This window comes from Bactrocera tryoni, chromosome 4 (assembly GCF_016617805.1).
Source record: "Bactrocera tryoni isolate S06 chromosome 4, CSIRO_BtryS06_freeze2, whole genome shotgun sequence".
Lineage (NCBI taxonomy): Eukaryota > Metazoa > Arthropoda > Insecta > Diptera > Tephritidae > Bactrocera > Bactrocera tryoni.
In genome coordinates, this window is record NC_052502.1 from 19,145,347 (window position 1) to 19,164,298 (window position 18,952).

At 33.5% G+C, this 18,952-nt stretch overlaps 5 protein-coding genes across 6 annotated transcripts; 2 read left to right on the plus strand and 3 right to left on the minus strand.

The window, feature by feature from the left end:
• Positions 1-495: 495 nt before the first annotated feature.
• Positions 496-1,649, minus strand: LOC120775958 (ADP-ribosylation factor-related protein 1). Of its 2 annotated transcripts, XR_005705367.1 has the most exons (5): positions 1,447-1,649; positions 1,134-1,386; positions 895-1,066; positions 635-827; positions 545-579 (listed from the first exon to the last, which is right to left on the minus strand). XR_005705367.1 is itself a non-coding variant. In XM_040106370.1 (4 exons), exons 1-4 carry the CDS (start codon positions 1,537-1,539, stop codon positions 743-745), a joined length of 603 nt encoding a protein of 200 aa, XP_039962304.1. In that variant the 5' UTR covers positions 1,540-1,649; the 3' UTR covers positions 496-742. The 2 variants fall into 2 exon arrangements, 1 of the variants encoding a protein (XP_039962304.1); XM_040106370.1 differs by having other exon boundaries at positions 496-827.
• Positions 1,650-2,328: 679 nt separating this feature from the next.
• On the minus strand, positions 2,329-5,276 carry LOC120775397 (NECAP-like protein CG9132). The gene is made up of 5 exons (XM_040105557.1): positions 5,088-5,276; positions 4,356-4,561; positions 4,099-4,289; positions 3,838-4,043; positions 2,329-3,776 (listed from the first exon to the last, which is right to left on the minus strand). Exons 1-5 carry the CDS (start codon positions 5,168-5,170, stop codon positions 3,722-3,724), a joined length of 741 nt encoding a protein of 246 aa, XP_039961491.1. The 5' UTR covers positions 5,171-5,276; the 3' UTR covers positions 2,329-3,721.
• A 299-nt stretch (positions 5,277-5,575) lies between these two features.
• Positions 5,576-7,010, plus strand: LOC120775559 (zinc finger protein 436). The gene is made up of 3 exons (XM_040105783.1): positions 5,576-5,817; positions 5,871-6,166; positions 6,232-7,010. Exons 1-3 carry the CDS (start codon positions 5,635-5,637, stop codon positions 6,968-6,970), a joined length of 1,218 nt encoding a protein of 405 aa, XP_039961717.1. The 5' UTR covers positions 5,576-5,634; the 3' UTR covers positions 6,971-7,010.
• LOC120775560 (39S ribosomal protein L22, mitochondrial) lies at positions 7,000-7,967 on the minus strand. The gene is made up of 3 exons (XM_040105785.1): positions 7,636-7,967; positions 7,355-7,568; positions 7,000-7,290 (listed from the first exon to the last, which is right to left on the minus strand). The coding sequence occupies exons 1-3, from the start codon at positions 7,852-7,854 to the stop codon at positions 7,070-7,072; spliced, it is 654 nt and encodes a 217-aa protein (XP_039961719.1). The 5' UTR covers positions 7,855-7,967; the 3' UTR covers positions 7,000-7,069.
• A 458-nt stretch (positions 7,968-8,425) lies between these two features.
• LOC120775614 (post-GPI attachment to proteins factor 2-like) lies at positions 8,426-15,541 on the plus strand. The gene is made up of 5 exons (XM_040105859.1): positions 8,426-9,149; positions 11,494-11,748; positions 11,815-12,088; positions 14,136-14,357; positions 14,433-15,541. Exons 1-5 carry the CDS (start codon positions 8,979-8,981, stop codon positions 14,594-14,596), a joined length of 1,086 nt encoding a protein of 361 aa, XP_039961793.1. The 5' UTR covers positions 8,426-8,978; the 3' UTR covers positions 14,597-15,541.
• The last annotated feature ends 3,411 nt before the right edge of the window (positions 15,542-18,952 follow it).

Consider the following 18,952-nt stretch of genomic DNA (forward strand, 5'->3'; position numbering starts at 1 on the left):
AAAGTCTATTGAAAAGAATGCTCACTCAACTTCATTGGAAGTTCTATACCCGCTGAGTTAATTCATAGCAAGCACCAAAAGTGCCAACAAATCGCCTACTTTAGTTACCTGGCGCTCTGCATTTATATCAAAAACTTGTGTTTGTTATCTAAAAAACATATACATACATATACGCATGTCCAAACTTATGTATTATATATGAAGCTAAATAATGTTGAAATGTATGGAGAGCACAATCAAAAACACTGAAATGAACTCATACAATACAAGTTACAACAACATTTTATCAACTAGGCACTCGGTAAAGTGTTATTTGGAGTATCAACTGATAAGCGGCAAAGGTAATGCGGTTTAAATATGTTTCGCTTAAAAGAGGCAACAGTCGACACTTTTATACGGTAAAAACATTCTCTTAAACAAGATAGAGGCGCTAATAAATATATCAAGTTTATATTTTACATGAAATTGATATCAATTATCGAAATTCGATTAATGTCCATTCAATAAAATATTTTATTAAATTAAACTTTCATTTGTCTGTACCTTATCTTTAAGTTTAAAAAGTTAGTTAAGAGGAAACTGAAAGTAATTATAATTATATATATACTAAAAAATATTAAATTTGTTTACATACAAAATTTTGCTCCAGTCTCCCATTGTGTTGCTTGAGAGGATATAAATAAAAAGTGATTCATTGTACATTATAAAATATTTCCGTTAACTGCAACATGCACAATCATGATCAATCGTTCTCTCGCGGCGGACGCACTATGGAATGTCGTTTAATGGCTTCAACTAACCATTTAATACCCTCATTTACACCTTCACTGTTAAAAAATATACAAATAAAATAAAGAGCACTGCGAAATTGCATATGTAATATTATTTTCATACCCCGTAAGCGCTGACACTGGCATTGTCAGACAGTCACGACGGCCTATAAGCGCGCCAGATTGTTGAAATACTGGTTTTATGTCACGTACACCCATAACATCGGGCAGATCCTGCTTATTAGCAAGAATTAGTAGTGGAACACCTGAGAGCAATTCGTTTTTAATCATTTTATCTGTAAAGAAAAGTAAAAATATATTAAAATCACCCAGACAAATATTTAAATTTAAGTATGAACTGACCAAAAATTTCCTTTGACTCGTCCATACGCTCACGATCATTTGAGTCTATCACATAAATCACACCGTGTGACTCCTGGTAGTATTTATCCCATAGAGATTGTAATTCTTGCTGTCCTCCTAAATCCCAGAAATTCAGCCGTACTCCCGACACATCTATTGTGCCAATATTCAAGCCTACCGTTGTGGTGATTTTAGCTGGATTCATACCTTTGTAGTTTTTGGTGAATTTTGTTTTAGCTGCTTCTAAATATGTCTAAAATAAAGTAATTAAAATGTGTAATTAAGTTAAATATCATAAATAAGTAAAACTTACCGTTTTTCCAGCGTTGTCAAGACCTAATATAACTACACAGTATTCTTCCTTTTGTGTGAGGTATTTATAGAAGCCATGTAATAATGTGTACATTATCTTACTTAATTTTAATGAAATGCTCTTTTGAAAACAAAATAATTCCAATAATGTTTAAAGTTCTGCAATTTGTAATTGTGAAAAAAAAATAAATTAAAATCTGCCAACCAATAGCAAACACAGCTGATGTTTGGGTATGTTCAGCACACTTTGTTAACTAGCTACAGGCTACGGACCATAAAATAAGATTTGACGTTTTTGCCGCGAAGTGCGTTGAAATATTTATACCCTACACAGAATATAAAAAGTTAGTCACGTAATTTGTAACAGCCAGAAGGAACTGTCGTCTAAAAAATAAATATATGAAGGCTCAGCCGTTTGGCTGTCTGACTGTCTGTCTATACACTAACTAAAACCTCAGTTTTTGAAATATCGAAATGAAATTTTGCACACCTTCCTTTCTCAACTAGAAGCTGCTCATTTATTGGAACCACTGATATCGGATTACTATAGTATATAGCTGCCAAACAAAGAATTGCTCGAAATCATATCCTTGTAAGGATAACTTTTTGATTTGACGAGATATCTGCACGAAATTTGGCATGCCTTATTGTCCAAAGCAACGCCACAAACTTCGAGTAAATGGTTTCGACCGGATCACTATAGCATATAGTTGCCATACAAACTGAACGATCAAAATGCAGCTCTTGTAAGGAAACTTTTTTATTTTGAAAGGTATTCTAACTTCGGTGCAAGCAAAGTCAACTTTTTTCTTGTTGTTTTTGTTTGTAATTTCACTTATCGCATATTTTACTCACACTACTTCACAAAGAAAAATTACATTAGTTCGTGCGTTATACGGAAAGCTTTTTGCTTCCGTATCATCAAGTTTATTTATTATATATTTTAAATAAAAATAATAGCTTTTACTCAATTTCGATTTCAATATTCATCAATAATAAATTTTAAATACATACATAACTTATTATATAAATTTACTTTACACACTCGTAAACTTCAGTAGAGCAAAAGGATTCAATAAGTAGTTTGAAATTGTTCATTGAGTTTACAAACAGTGTTGGCTATTATTGATAAATGGGTTTTATTTTCATATGCAACAAAATAGTTAATTCAATAGATTCAATTTGCACTAATAAATAGCAAAAGCGCTGAACAATCTATATGTATATAACTGATATAAATACAATATATTTTATGCTATGCTTTATCATATTTTTAATGTATGCATTATATTTTACATTTCATACAACATTCATTGGATTACAGTTCTAATAATGCGTATTCGACTCAGAATTCTAACTATCAAACATAAAGCAAAGAAAAAAATTCTATATAAACACATATAAAAAATTTTAGTAAATTTTTAATACAAATGCAAATTAATTGGAGAACATAAAAATCACATATTTTTGAAAATACTATATGAATAAATTTCGCAAGATGATACGTGCTTTAAATTCTGTTTAACCCAACAATAATGCAAAATGGAATGTGTGTATGCAAATGTAAATAATTGCGTAAATTAAAATCAATCGCGAACAAAATTGACGCAAATTGTGTAAGTACATTTCATAATATTAGCACTGTGCACTTACTAGACAAATTAACGTATCGATGAAACAGAGAAAGTTTAAACTAAACACAAAATATGTATGCCAAATGACATGTGATTTAAAAAAAACTGTTAGTATGACTTATTTTCATCATTTTTACACATTTATGATACAGCTTATTGTTATTATTGTAGCATATCCAAATGCGTAACTGTACGATTGAATTATGTTATTTTGTTTTTTTGTGTAGTTAAGATACGATTTTACTAAAAAATGAACAGAACTTTTTAATAATTATTTTTACATTACATTAACAAGTTATACATACACATTTGCCATGTTTTGTTTTCTTTTATATTTCGCTATACCATGAACTGGCTTGATTACAGTTTAACTTTTTGCTAATTTCATAAATTTCGTTAAATTGTCGATATCGAATGTTTAAGATTACATAAACTTACACTCGCGTTAACTAATTTGTATGCAACAAATTATATTTTATACGATTTTGAACGAAAGCTCTTTCTTTAATTCACTTAAACGCTTGACGTATTACACTTCTGGTTTTAGTATTTTTTTTTTTGCTTTTTTTGACGTACACATTTGTTTTTATGTAGCTCTGCATGAATTTGTGTGTGTATATGTAAATGTTTGTTTAAACCTACTTAGAATTGCACCCAGTTTGCGTTAGCAGCATTTTGTTGTTGTTGTGGTTGCCCACTATAAAGAAGAAATGATAATTAATTTTTACAAAATTATTTGAAGCACAGCTTGTAATTACCCTGCTGAGGCGTAATCCGTCCATTCGCTGCCTGGTCCACCTGGGGCTTTATGTGCAGGCGATGTACCCGGACTCTGTCGCACAGAGCCACTAGCTCCTGAAGGCGGTGGTGCAATCTTGCCAATACCCCCCGGTGGTGGTGGCAAAATACCAGATGACGGCTTAGCTTTGCCAGCGCGACCAGTGCCTTCAGATCCATCTTTTTTCTGTATAAATACATGTAAAATTGTGTCAACCTATTTAATTCGTCTTACTACTTACTGTTATTCGCATGTTAATTTTAATGGTTTCGCCTTCCTTGAATCCCAAATCAAGTTGCTGCTTAGGCTCTGTTTTCTCCTTCTCGATTTGCTCTTGATTTTTCACCCATTTGAAGTGATCTTGTAATGCTACATTCAGGTCAAAAGAGTCCGAACGATCTCCAAAACCCAGGCCCAAAAAGGCAGAACGACCTAAGATACATCGAACATTATAACAGAGATATTAAATAACTTAAGTTGTAAGTTTTTTTTTTATACCGTTATCATCTTGTACGCGTATTACGAAGTAACGTGAACTATCCGAAACCGCTTCTATAGCAACACCAGGATATGTATCAATTGGGCAATTGGCAAAAAGCGCGCCAGTATTTTTATCTTCCAACTTTAAATTACATGCTGTTCCTTTTGCCACCAAACGCATACGACCGGTCCATGTTGGTTCGCCCAGATTCCAATCCGCAGCTCTAACGTGTAAAAACAAGCATTTGCAAACAGTGATTCGATTTATCAAATGTGTATCAGGAAAAACACAATTTCAAGCATTTTATTGCCGAAAAGACTTAAGATTCTATAGCCGTTCTTTAATTGGCCTTAAATTTTCTAATAAGAACTGATAACATCTTAACCAATAAGAGATTTGCCGCAGAAAAAATCAATTGGATTTGAACTTGAAGCGTTAACTAGTTTAACCTTGTATTGTGACAAAGCAGCTGTATTTAAGGACAATCAATAGCAAGATGCAGCAATTCAATAACTATCATTAGATATCATATTTTTGTAATTGCTTTGTTCATCTCGTTGACGTGGTCCATTTAAGAAAGTTGCAATTTCTAGGTTTTTTTTGTATCAACTTTAGATTCTTTGTCATCAACGTTGCTTGGCAGTGGCAATGAAAAACAAAAAACAATAGTGGGTAAGAAAAATAGGAAACTAGCAAATTTTCCACGAAGACAGATTTTCCACTGGAGCACCGCTGCGTTTATCGTTTACCTGTAACCTCTGTTGCTGGCGCGTGGTGGGATTTTGTAAATAAATACTTCTGGCTTTACAATCAAAACACTTTCATATTCCATTTTTATTTAGATATCACTCGAATCTTGTCTAAATAACTTTACAACTAATTTTTCTGAATTTCTCTTCTTTAATAAACTCCCCCTTTTTCTTCGGCTTTCGTTGGTTGGTATTTTGTCAAAGCAACAGAGTTGCATTGACCAATTGGATACTCAATTATTTAGTACCATTAGAAAGTATAGTACGATACTTTTTTATGGTTCTATCGTAATAAAGCTATACTTAAAGTTGTAAATAATAAGCTATTTATATTTATATACATATATAAAATCTAGCAAAAATGTTGTCTAGGTTATGCAATCTTTATTAAGTTTGCGTTCGCCTTAATATTTTTTTGTTAACTTCAAGTTTACTGTGCTTTAGCAACACTTATACAGTCCTTTGTATTTGACATTCGTAACAAAACACGTGAAATACAATACGAAAACAAAATAAGTACATCAACGATTTGGCAAAATTTGCCAAAATGACTCCAGGAAATAAAGCTAATTCAGATAGTGATTTGGAAAGTGTAATTTCTTTTCAAGATGTTCCGAAGCCACGTCGTAACAGCACTGGTCCCAAATATGTATGCATCATAGAGGGATGCGGCAAAAGTTTCAAGCGTCTGGATCATCTCGATCGGCATGAGTATCACCACACAGGAATTGTAAGTCTACATAATAGTAAGTTGCAACCTTAAATAGTGGCTTTGTCTTTCAGAAAAAACATTATTGCATATATGACGGCTGCGATAAAGTATATTCCATTTTGACGCACTTGAAACGTCATTTGCGTACTACACATGAACGAGTGGGGCCACCAGTGAAGAATGTGCCATGTCAGATACCCGGTTGTTTAAAAATGTTCCAGTCGGAGGCTAATATGTATCGACATATTCGGGAAGTTCATGAAAATCCTAAAATCTACCCTTGCTCGTTTTGTTCAGAAAAGTTCACGCAAAAATTAAAATTACGCAGGCACGAAATTCAAACGCACACTGGTGAATACCCTTATATGTAAGTTAATGTTATTTATTTTTAAAAAATAACTATAAAATTTATAATTTCCTTTTTTGCAATAGTTGTGAAAAGTGCTCAAGGGGATTTTATCAACAATGGGAACATGAACGACACGTTCCAAGCTGCAAAGTATACATTTGTGCCAATTGTAACTTGAAGTTTGATAAATGGACAAAATACGTTAAACATTGTAAAGAGAAACAGCATGGACGCAAGTATTATCAGTGCGAACAATGTGAACGTGTGTATGGAAAACCCAGCGAATTACAAAAACATATAGCAGCTAAACATATGGACGAGGAGAAGAAAATGAATTTTAAATGCAACAATTGTGAACGTAGTTACGCCTATGAACGAAATTTAAAGCAACATATACGTATCGCACATGGAGGAAAACGTTTTGAATGTGCAGAGCCAGGTTGTGAACGTATTTTTAGTAGTGGACAAAATTTAGCAAAACATTTAGAGCGCGATCACTCTACTTCGACAGAAAAGAAAAGTGAAGTTTCAAAGGCAAATAAAAAGCCTAATATCAAGAGTACACGTAAAAAGCGGAAGGACGCAGGCCGGTCTATTATGTCAAATCTATCAAAGTTCAGCGGTATAGCTGTCGATAAAAATTTTGACGTATTGCTTAGGAAACGTGAAGATATTGCTTTAGATATAGCAGCTGATGTATTGGCAAAGGATCAAAGTGAAAGCGACGAAAGTGAAGATAATTTACCACTTTCGCAATTAACGCAAGTGAATAAGGATGAGGGATTGGAAAACTTAATGACCGCTGTTTTGGCTGATGTCTGATACTAGTAAAATATTATTAGTTTTTTTTTTTTTAATAAAAATTATTTTTAAACAACTTCGTTTATTATATATTTTTAACAATTATTGAAACAAAATGACTTATAGCGAATTGATAACTTTACGGCTGCGCATTTGTTCAATCCATTTCTCTAACTGTTGTTCTGGCGTTTGTTGTGCAGGTAGATAGTAATCCTTTGGTGGTTCACCTTCTTCTAGTCTTACGAAATAATGACAGTGTTTGTATTCTACTATGCCCTGACGTCCGCGTGCGTGTCGACGCAAACCGCGAAAAACACGTCCCTTACCCACGAAAGACTCAGCTGTTAAATGGATATTCATTCTATGAATTTTACGTCACTTACTATTAGCTTATATGTAACTTACCAATCCATAAATTACTCTTATATTCCACGTTGTGCTGCTTAACAGCCATTTCTTGTGCTTCCAGAATCACCTCTTTGACATGTGTGGCGCCCTTTTTAAGCACAAAACTCAATTGCTTTACAGCCTCATCGACGGACATGCCACGCACAAATGAAGCGATATACCACATTTTATCTGGACTATATTTAATGTTGGTACGCATATGGCAGACATACTACATATAATGATTATATCACCGTTATTATAATGTTATGTTATGGTATATTTATTTTGTAGTTTACCGCTTTTCTTGGTTCCTCATCGGGTTTTTGAGGTGGATGTACCGTTTTATTGCTCACCAACCATTTGCGTGGACCATGATTCGCTTTATTCCATTTGGAATTTAGAGCATCCGTCGTATGTAAACTATGGCTGGCCGGCAATAGCAGTTTACAGGTGTTCTGTAACAGACTTCTTTGTGTAATGTTGAGGCGGGCGAATTGCTTCACTAAAGATGCCATTATTTCGATTCACTTGTTTATAATTTTTATATTAAATGTTTATTTTCATTCAGAAATAGAAAGATTTAGCACATAACCCAAAAGAAATGTTACAGCGCTGCTGATTTTCAATTGACAGCTGTTAACAGCTGATCTAATTGGGCAGTGTTGTAATTGGACAACATAAGCACAGGGTGAAATATATAACGAGAATTCGTATTTTTGTTGCCGGACTATTGCTCGTAACGGTATTACAGCTTTGTCTATATTCCTGTAGTATACAGGTTGTTTGAAATATAATGCAGATGAGTGCGTTTCAAGCTAAAATTTATCGTTTCATGTAACAGTAGTGAGTTGCGTGAGAACTTTTTCCAAAAATACTATAATTATTTGAGCAATTAGCAATTACCTCACACACAACTTCACCTACATATTTACACCGTGTAATTGCTTTATTGCGTGTGGCACTATATTTTTGGAAATGTTTACATTGTCTGATCGGCATTACAAGTACAGCAACAACAAATGTTAAGATGTCAAATGTGGCGAATAAAGGCGAAAGGAAAATCCATAGTGACATAACAGCAGAATATCCTAAAAGCAACGCTGCATCCGCGTATTGTGTAAGACTGAAGCGGAAAGTGATTGGTTGTTGGAAAAAATCGAAAACGTAACATTATAGAACATTTAATAAAACAACAAACGTATTGGAAATTAAATACTTTCGTATTTTCAAGTGCGAAAAGTCAAAGTTAAGAAAGTTACGATTCAAAACACCATTCAACATTGATATATGAATGTATGTGTGCATTTTTGCACCACCCACGCACACAGTTGAAGAAGCCACAAACGACAGGCTGTCTTTGGCGAACGTGCTTGCGAAAAAATCGATATTTATTGAATTTATTCACGTAAATTATAAATAAAATGCAAAACATGTGGAAAGTGCAGGACAAAGTGAAATTTTAGCATAAAGCTAATTAGATTAACTTTAAGTGACCGATAAACGAAAGCTTTACACTCTATTTACTCCGTTTGCGTATTTGGGGAGCGCAGTTGTGCAGTCTTCATCTATATCTTCTCCATTTAAAGCTGTTGCGTGGAATTGGTTTTCTTTTTTGAAGAAATCGACAGATTTTGTTGCGATGGCGGAAGCTGTGCGCGCTCCTGTGGATCCAGCAAAGGACATGCAGCAACCAAGTGATAGCTCTGATGTTGTTGACGCTAGCAGTGGCGCAATCTTGCGTAACACAAAGCAAACGACAGCCTTACCGCTGGCTCAGCAGGCGAACGAACAAGTTAATAGTGAGCAATTGGTAAGCGTTGTGTATGAGCAGGCTTACGAGTATAGGTGGTCCATTTTTATATTTTATTTTAATTATATTATATTATAAATATTATTATTGATTATTTTGTAGATATTTAGATTTTTGGAGTAATCAGGCTGGTAATAGCATTCATTACATCATTTTTATTTAACAGAATGGTTGAAAAAATCGAAACTCTTTAATTCTTTATATAAATCCAACCTTGTTCGGAATAGAAGCTAAGTTGTTTCTTATTAATGGTGTTCGATCAAAAAGCTGATTTTAGGCAGGATGTTTCCTAATATTATAAATTTTTTAACATTCACTTCTCTCATTTTAAGCCACTAACTATCATTGATCGCTCAGTGTCGATTTTCATATTCTGAATAGGGAATATTAAGTTTGCCACGAAGTTTGTAACATCCTGAAGGGAACGTCGGAGACTCTATAAAATATATACAAAAATGATCAGCGCGACGAACTGAGTCGATTTAGCCACGTTTGTCCGTCTGATTACTATAGCAAACAGCCGATCAAGATAAATATATGTTTATACCCTTTTATGCCATAAGAAAGGCAGCTGTGAAGGATATTATAGCTTCCAGATTCTATCAGATTCTCATATCGAGCTCAGTTTCATGTTTCTTATTTCCCATCGTTATTTATTGGAGTTGAGGTTGCCATATTGTTGTAAAGAAGAAAATATAATTATCCTGTTCTTGTAAATATATCTACAAATGTGTGTTAGGGCTGCACACGTGCTCATCTAGCTAATTACAGTCATTTACTTTAATGCCAATTAAACTAAATTCTATTTTAGCAATTACTTCAAGAAATTTTTCTTGATAAAAATGGTTCTAACCTACTTCCTAACGGCCTGTGCGCTTCTTTACTCAATTATTTGCCATTTTCTTTATTATTTTTCTTTTTGTCACGCAATATTTGCACTTTAAATTGATGTCCTTTTATTTTTTTTTTTTCGTATAAAGCAATCGGTCAATAGAGAACATTTCGTGCGAAAGCTAAAAATCATCGAGACACTTAACTATTATTAGATCAACAACAACTTGTCATTGAAGAAAATGCGATTCATGGAAAAGTGCAAATGTATGCTTGCATGCTTAAGAGGGTTAGTGATTAGATTTCAGAGTCGGCAATAAAAAAATTAAAAATTGGAAATTTAAATTTTAAACCCAAAATCGGTTGTAAAAACTTATAAAAAAATTTTTAAATTAAAAAATCCGAATAACAAAAAACATTACTTTTTAGTAATATTAAAAACTTTTTAACTGAAAAACTATAATTTTAATATAATAATAAGATTTAAATAAGAAGAAATGCCAAGCTATGTTGATATTTTATTAAAATTTAGCTTTTATTTTCAAAAAATAACCAAAATGGTAAAATATGAACTACGCAAGGCAAAATAATTTAAAATTCAAAAACACATTTGTTTTACTTTATTACTTATAAACTTAGAATTAACTTGTTTTTTTTTTTTAAATCCTGTATTTATGATTAAAATTTTAACTTTTGTTTTAAAACCAATTTATGTGAGTAATTTTTTTTTTAATTTCCAATTCGGCATTAGGGATTAAAAATTCGAAAATTATCTTTGCTTAAAAATTTCGTGATTACAAACTTAAAAAAATAATTTTATTACGAATTTTAGTGCATTATATGCTATTTTATACGTAAATATGAAAATTGAAATTTTATGTAATTGTTAAATTTTACAAATTTTTAAATTAATTTAAATTTTAATTAAATTTAATAAATTAATTCATGTCGCTGAGTGCCGAAACAAATCAAAAATTTACTTCAAAATCAAAAATTTTGTTAACCTAATAACATTTAAGGCAGCCCTCGTAACCTTATAATATGGCAAATTGTTAGCATGCACGCGCTTGAAACCAAACACAAATTGTCAAACGTACAAACGGCTGGCAATTGGCGCAAATACCTGTACACACACACACGAAAACATATGCACAACTGTAGTTGAGTCCTTAAGGTTAGACACAAACGAGCGCTGTCACGTTTTTATTATCATCGCTGATGAGTTGTCATGAGATGCTTTTAAGTAATTTATTACCCTCTATTGATTTTCATGTCTTTTTAAACTTTTTTTTACTTTTTTTTTAACTTTTTGTTTGTGTGTTTGCCATGCCTGCGCTTTACTATAGCCACAGTGTGTGTGTGCAAAGTGCGGGCAGCCATGGCGTATGAGTGACATTACCGCAGAGCACACTTTCGCTTTTATCGCTCGTCATTTAACAAACTGCTCTGCCACTAAAATTTTTTGTTGTTTTTTGTTTTTCTCTTTTCACGTTTCCTGCCGCCGCCTACACAGTATTTAACAACAACATCGACAGCAACGGTCGGCGCTAATGGTGACTCGGCCACGGCAACAGTCACAGATATGTCTTCGCTGTCGGCGACGTCAACGACTGCTGCGTCGGCAGCGCTGCCATTGGCCGTACATTACTTGGCTAGCTTCCATCAGATTTGTGTGGTGACGGCACTGCTTCCACTGGTGACGCTGTTCATCTGCTTCGTCACCGCGTACGTCTTCCAATATGATGATGTGCACGAAACGCATTGCCGTGTAAGTATTGCCTATTGCCCGCTCATTCGGCAGACTTAATGACTTTTCAATTGTGTTGAATTGCAGGTCTACAACATTGTACCATCGATAAGTGCCATTACCGGCGTTAGCCCACAACGCTACTTCTGGCGCCTGAGTATTGCCTTACACATTGGACCGCGCTTGCCCATTGCCTTCGTGTATAAGAACTTTTACCGCAGCATGTTGGCCAATTTGCAGCAACGTCGGCCGCATCTGGTGCCGAAGGCCGATTTGATGATAACCTTAATCTTAATTTTGAATCTTATCGAAATTTCGTCGTTGGGCGGTGTGACCTACATTTCGAATAGGGAGAATTATCGTAAGTAACACAAAACGACGTCACTAAAGTAATTACCCTTCGTCTTTAAGGGGTGAAATTGCACTCTTGAGCTCTGTCAAATATTTCAGGATTATCCTAGATAAAAAAATAAACAGGGAGGGAAAGCATAAAAAGGCTTGCAAATCTTACACAAGTGTCATCCGTCCCACGCCATCCAATGTTTACGACCAGCTTTTATTTTAGGAGGATGAAGTAATGTCTAGAAGTTCATGCAAGTGAGGAAAGTTCCCTGATGGACATTCACTTGGGAGTGACCAGCAACGATTCTTTGACATATGGCTCAAGCAGCTCATGACTTCCGGTCTTAGACCAAGTATCCTCTGGGTAGCCAAAGAGCATCCGTTTGAAGGCGAACTAAAGTGACCATTCCTCCTCAGCATTCTACGCTGGGTTTGGAACCCGCTGCGCAAAAAATGCTCCCAAAGAAAAGTAACCGAGTAAGCGGTGTGTACGCCAATCAAGAAGAAGCGGAAGAAATTTACGACCAGCTTGCACATGAACTTCAGTCACTATGGGTATAAATTATTCTCGACTTTGCTATCAAACTCGAAATAAAATGGCAATGGGTCTAAATAATCCAGAAGGAGGAGAATTTTTCATTCCTCTGAAAAAAAGAATGAACCAAAGGTTCAGTTATCGACATCTACGTCGGGTGAAGTAGGAACAGGAGCGGGCTTCATTTCAAGCTGAAGTAAGCTTCAAACTAAATTACTAAAATGCAGTCTTTCAGGCCGATATCGTTGGCATAATAGATTGTGGCAAGTGGGGTTCTGCTATAATCAAAAAATTCATAAATCTTCTGGTAGACAACTAAGCGGCAATTAAGGTTATCCGTAGCTTCTATACTAAGACTGTTATTGTTGTTGTTGTAGCGGGAGATTTCTGCCAAGTTGACAGTCCTTTACCGGATAAAAATCTGAGTCCATTTCGGTTACGTAGACCCGACTGTCGTGGGAATAGCCCATATCCATATTAAGCCTTCCTGTTTTGGTTATCTCTAATCTTGGGACTCAGAATATAGAAATAGAAGGACGAAAAGGCATCCGAGTTGGCACGCTCAGGGTAGACGGGAACACAATTTTCTTAAGCTTTGCTAAACCATTCACTTCTTTTTAGGGTTGCTTGAAGCAATGAACTCTAGAGGAACACCTTAGGTCTTCTCACAGGGAATACCACAAAGGTACTTGGGATAGTGTTGGTGATGAACAGACCGACAACTTTCTTCTTTTAGAGTGAAAGAGTGAACTTAGAACAATAGATGAATCATCACATATCATATAGCCCTATGATTCCACCTCAAAACCTTTGGTTGGTAAGGTGGATTCGGCGGAATGTAGATCATACGGTGCCCAGTTCTCCAATTTAAGAAGCATTGAGCAGCTGGATGCGCCCATCAGTGGCCTAATTATGGCTTAAGAGCGGTCACCGGCGGTTTTGCGCACCCGCACCTTCCTTTTCAACCAACTAACCAAAGTTGTCTAAAAAAAAATTACTATTCTTATACATAAGTCAAGTTAAGATCTACGGGTTCGTAAGTAGATTTGGGCGTGCTATTAAGATACTAGGTTCTAGAGAACGTATTTAAATCCGACTGTCGTGAGTGCAAGAGGAACTCTTATTGAGTTCAGCGCTAGCTAATTCCTAAGGATAGGTGTGTTCAGGGGATGGGTCTTGCAATTGAGATCACAGAACTCACAATCGAACAGTTGAAACCCTTAATCGAAGCACCCTTCTATAGGGACTTGTTTTCTGCTCTGACAAGGATTCTTTGAACTCTCATCCTCACTCCGGCTACTGCTTCACTATCGATGAACAGAAAATTATATAGGCGTTATTTCCTTCCAAACTTTCATCAGGCGTTTCTTTGCGTACTCTGATGAGCTTAAGATCCTTTGAGGATTTTGAAGAAACCTAACTTAATGCATTTCTGTACAAAAAATCAACCATAAAAAATGTATATTCCCATATGTGTGCACATATTCCTTCCAAAACCAGGTTTTTAATCCTTCTTCCCTCTCTTCCTTAGCGATTCACGAGAAAATCTTCATCACATTTATGGTTTGCTCACTTTGCTACATGTTGGCCACGATTAAACTGCATGGCATGCTCTTCGAGGATGAAAGCAAACTCTTGCCCATACAGCGCGAGTCTATCAAATGGAAGAGAATACTCTTCATTACCTCCATTGTGAGCACCGTCGGCCTGTTGGTATTCTTTGCCAAGCATCGTTTCTACTGTCATGATTTGGGTGAATCCATAATAATTATAATAAATTAGAATGGAGGTCAAAATTGATTAAAAATATTTTCCATCAACTCCACAGCCTTCAGTTGGTTCGCCTTCTTCGAGTATGTGATCGCCATTGCGAATATGCTGTTCCACTTCACCATCATTTGGGACTTTCCATCGCAATTTATGCTCATCGTGCAGGGACCGAAGGAGAAAATCGAGGAACTTTTCAAGCGCGCATGCGCAAAGTATGATTAAACGCAAACTTACACACACACATACATGCATGCATACTTAAGGTGAAATAGTATGCATGTGTGTGTGCAACACTCGTTGTGACTTGAGTGGCGACCGTTAACAGTCGCGCATAAATCAATTTTAATTTGATTTAATTGTGAATTGTGAAAGACACATGAGAAACCTCGAAGCGCGCTTCCATTGTCAACTCATACGCATATTTTACTATTTAGTTTTCACTACTTTACGAAAAGTACTCATAAATACACACACACATACTTATATATACACTGAGTGAAGGTAAAAGTCTCCTAATAGCGGTTTGCGTAAGCCATAGTTAAATCCATTTTAAACCAAACAAATGTATATCTACATACATACATATGTATTTATACATATATACAACTGTATTACATACATACATAAATGCGTATGTATTTACAGCCAATTTTATTTAGTTTTTAAAAAATAAGTTTTAATGCAATAATTTAGTTTTCTGTTAAATACATGTGTAGCCGTAGTTTTACGCTAGTTTCGTGAGATTTTTAACGTAACGCAACGACACGAGTTTTAAATGCACTTACATAACTTACTATGTAGCGAAAATACGCTGTTAAGCAAATACTTGAAATACTCAAATACCTTTTGACTTGTAACTCCTTGGCATTAAGTCATTATTATGTACATATATACACGAAATTGAGAACCAAAAGCAAAAACAAAAAGGCAAACCTCAAATATTGCACACAGTTCAGAATTTTGCAACTTATTTACTCAAAAAAAAAGTTATATAAAACAAATTTAGCAATAATTTTATTCAAGCAATGGCAAAGCAAGCGCTGTTCAAGGCTTATACTAGTTTTGTTTAGTATTGCATTAAGATTTTCGAGTGCTTACATTTGCATTAATAAAGAAATTTAGCAAAAAGTTCACATAAAATATATAAATATGTTCACAAACATTCATTTCAATATTGTTTCATTATTAAAACATAGTTTTAAGTGCAGGTAACATTCACAACATTTATTTCTAGATTGTATTTTTTAAAATATAACAAATTATATGTATTGTTGAAAAATTTAAAATATTTTTACTTTTTTCATTAATACTTAACATATTTAAAATTTGAATATTATGTATTTTGATTTTTTTTTGAAAAGTTTGGTTACTTTATAAACTTATAACTTTAGTTTTTTCTTCAAATTATTTAAAAATATTTAACATTTATATCTTCCGATCTATTATATTATTTAGTATTTATATTTAAACATTATTATTGATTTGTATTAGGGCCAGGATGTTTCGAGAACATTTTGATATTTTCTTTGGAAAAAACCGGTTGGTAAAGATATCGGTTAATGTAAAATTTGCAAATAATTTGCAAAATCTTAATTAAAACTAAAAAAAACTTAATTGTGGCTCCACCAAAGCTACAAACACTTCAAAAGTGACGTTCTTATAGCATAAATGGCTATAAAATGATATTGATTTCGATTTTGAACGGACAGTTTGTATGACAGCTATATGCTATAGTGCTCCGATTTGAACAATTTCTTCAGATATGGTGCCGTTGTCTTTAATAATAAACTATGTCTAATTTTGTGAAGATATCTCGTCAAGTAAAAAAATTTTCCTACATGAACTGGATTTCGATCAGTCAGTTTATATGACAGCAATATGCTATAGTAGTCAGATCTGAACAATTTCCTCCGGGAATATAGCGCTGCCTTGTATAACAAACCGTGCCCAGTTTCGTGAAGATATCTCTTAAATTAGAAATGATTTCCATACAAGGACATTCAAAAAACAGTTTTTGCTGTTGAAAAATACAAAAAAGTTAATTGAAAATTTATAAAAAAAAATTGAACAAAATTTTTACAACTTTTCGCGCTTACATTCTGCGTGTTCTACAATTTTGTACCAAAGCTCGCGCTGACCATCTATTCAATGCTCCTGAGCAGCGGTCGACAAACCTACACATTCAAGCTATTCATTTTTATCGAATTTAGTTCTAACCAAGAGATAATTGTAAAATAGAAAATTAAAACTGAAAGTTTAATTTTTAAACTCCTTATTTTGGTTTATTAATTTTGAATATTTGAAGTTTTCAATTTTTAATACTGGTTATGGTATTCTTTATCTTCTTTATTGGAGTAGACAATGCTTGTGTGCTTAAATTTTTTGGATTTTGGGATAAAAAATTTAATAAAGAATTTTTTTAAATTAAAATATTCAAACCACTAGCTTATATTCATTATTTCTCTAATTATTCATTATTATTATTATTTACAAATAATCTGATAATATTCATGTTTTCGTATGTTATTTCGAAATTCAAGCAGATAAGTCGATTTCCAAAGAGGTTTTGGTATATTTACATATTTTAGTATAGGTCAGTAGATTAACCTAAAAAGCGTTAGAACTATTTTGACACTCTCGAAGTCACTTTTGACATATGTATAACTAATGTCAAGATCGATTTTTTTTCCAAATTTCTACTTTATGTATATCCCTAAATGCAGAAAGTACATTTTTTTCTTTATTTTTTTCGGATATTGAAATAATTAGTTGATTTTTCTCTAATTAACTCCTAGTCCTATTTTCGTTTTATTGTTGTTATTATTATTGAAATTCTAAAAAATTTTCCTAGTTTCTATTCCATATGTTATGTTTACTTTCTTAATCACATATAGTATACATCAAATAAATTCGGATTTTTGTATGCTCACAATAATAACATTATCTAAAAATTCCATTCGTTGCTGTCCCTCGCGATGACAATCTTTAGAAAACCCTCTTAAACATTTCCCAAAAAAATTCGCATTATATTTGTGGAATTATGTGAGATGTTAGATGCCTTTAAAAGTTTCTAGGTAGTAATAACTTTGGTTCAACAAGCTGTTATGAAAGTAAGGTCAAAGTGATTATGAAACTCAAGTTCAGAAAAAGCTTCTTGAGTCTTTCTTAAGACTTTTAGTTTGCTTAAAATGCACACTAAATCTTTCTCAGAGACTAGTGAGAACATGATCCCAAAATTTCAGCAGTCATTAAAATATTATGTTGTTTTGAGGCACTACAATATAATAGTTAGAATTAAATAAAAAATTTGCTAATTGCCTTAATTTTTCTATGAAACTTTTGAGAGAAACTCAAGACGCCGTTTGTTACGCTTAGTTTCTAGATATTGTCAGACTAATGAATAGTTAAAAGAGGCTTTCGCCTTGTTGTTTTCGCGGCAGAATTCTGCCGACTTAACAGTCCTTTACCGGATAAAAATCCGGTCTATTTCGATTACATAGACCCAACTGTCGTGGGAACGGGAGGCTTTTGCTTTCGTTTTTGTTCACCCGCATTTCTTTTATAAGAGAACAGATCTCAAATATGCCGAGCATTATGCTTATATCGTATGTCTGCAAAAGACAAATTTTAATTCTACACAAGTAAGACGAAATAGTCAGTTTCGAAATAGTATTCGCAGCATTTATTCAGCTCTTATTTGAGAAGTTTTAAGCTGAATCTGTATATTTTCACAGATCTCGGTAAACTGTAGATACAGCTTCATTACTAGAATGACTAGATCATTTTTATTTAAGTAGATTATAGAATGATCTCTATTTTTCAAGATTTTTTAAAAGATCGTGAGTTTTGTAAAATAAATTAAGGTGAATAAAGTGACAACAAAACATATCGTTTTAAATAGAAAAGCGAGATAACTCAATTGTTTTCGTTGTCAACTTTTTCGACAAAACCATTCATAGAACATATACTTAAGTAAATGTTTCACAAATATCATTCAACACCAACCTCTCTAACTAGGAAGGTGCCGTGTGCCGTAATGCTTCATTGATTTTCTAAGCATGAAAAGTTAGCTGAAAATTTGTGTCTCTAAGTTTCTGACAAAAATTTTTGAAATGCAAAACTCTCCATAATAATCCAACATAATTTACTTCAAATATTTTCTCTCTCATTTTCAGATATTTTAGTGCATATTATAGTACATTTTTGCAACATTTTAGTCCACATTTAGTAGTTAAAGTCTAACATTCTACACTCTACACAATAATAAATATAACTTTCGTCTGTACATATTGGAAAATATACACTTGTTCCACAGAAAACACAGGAACTAATTACATAAATTATAAAATTAAAATATATTTGAATATTTACTACTTGAGAAAATTTTTGCTATTATACTCAAAACTTTGATACCATTTTATTAGCTATATTAACGATAAACTTTGCCAGAATCGCAGACTAAACTCTTATGTTCGATAAACTATTAATAATTTTGCAGTACAACTTTCTAGCAACTCACAAATAGCTACTCAATAACGGTTAAGCCAGTTACAATTGCAATTAAAATAGTTTTAGTGC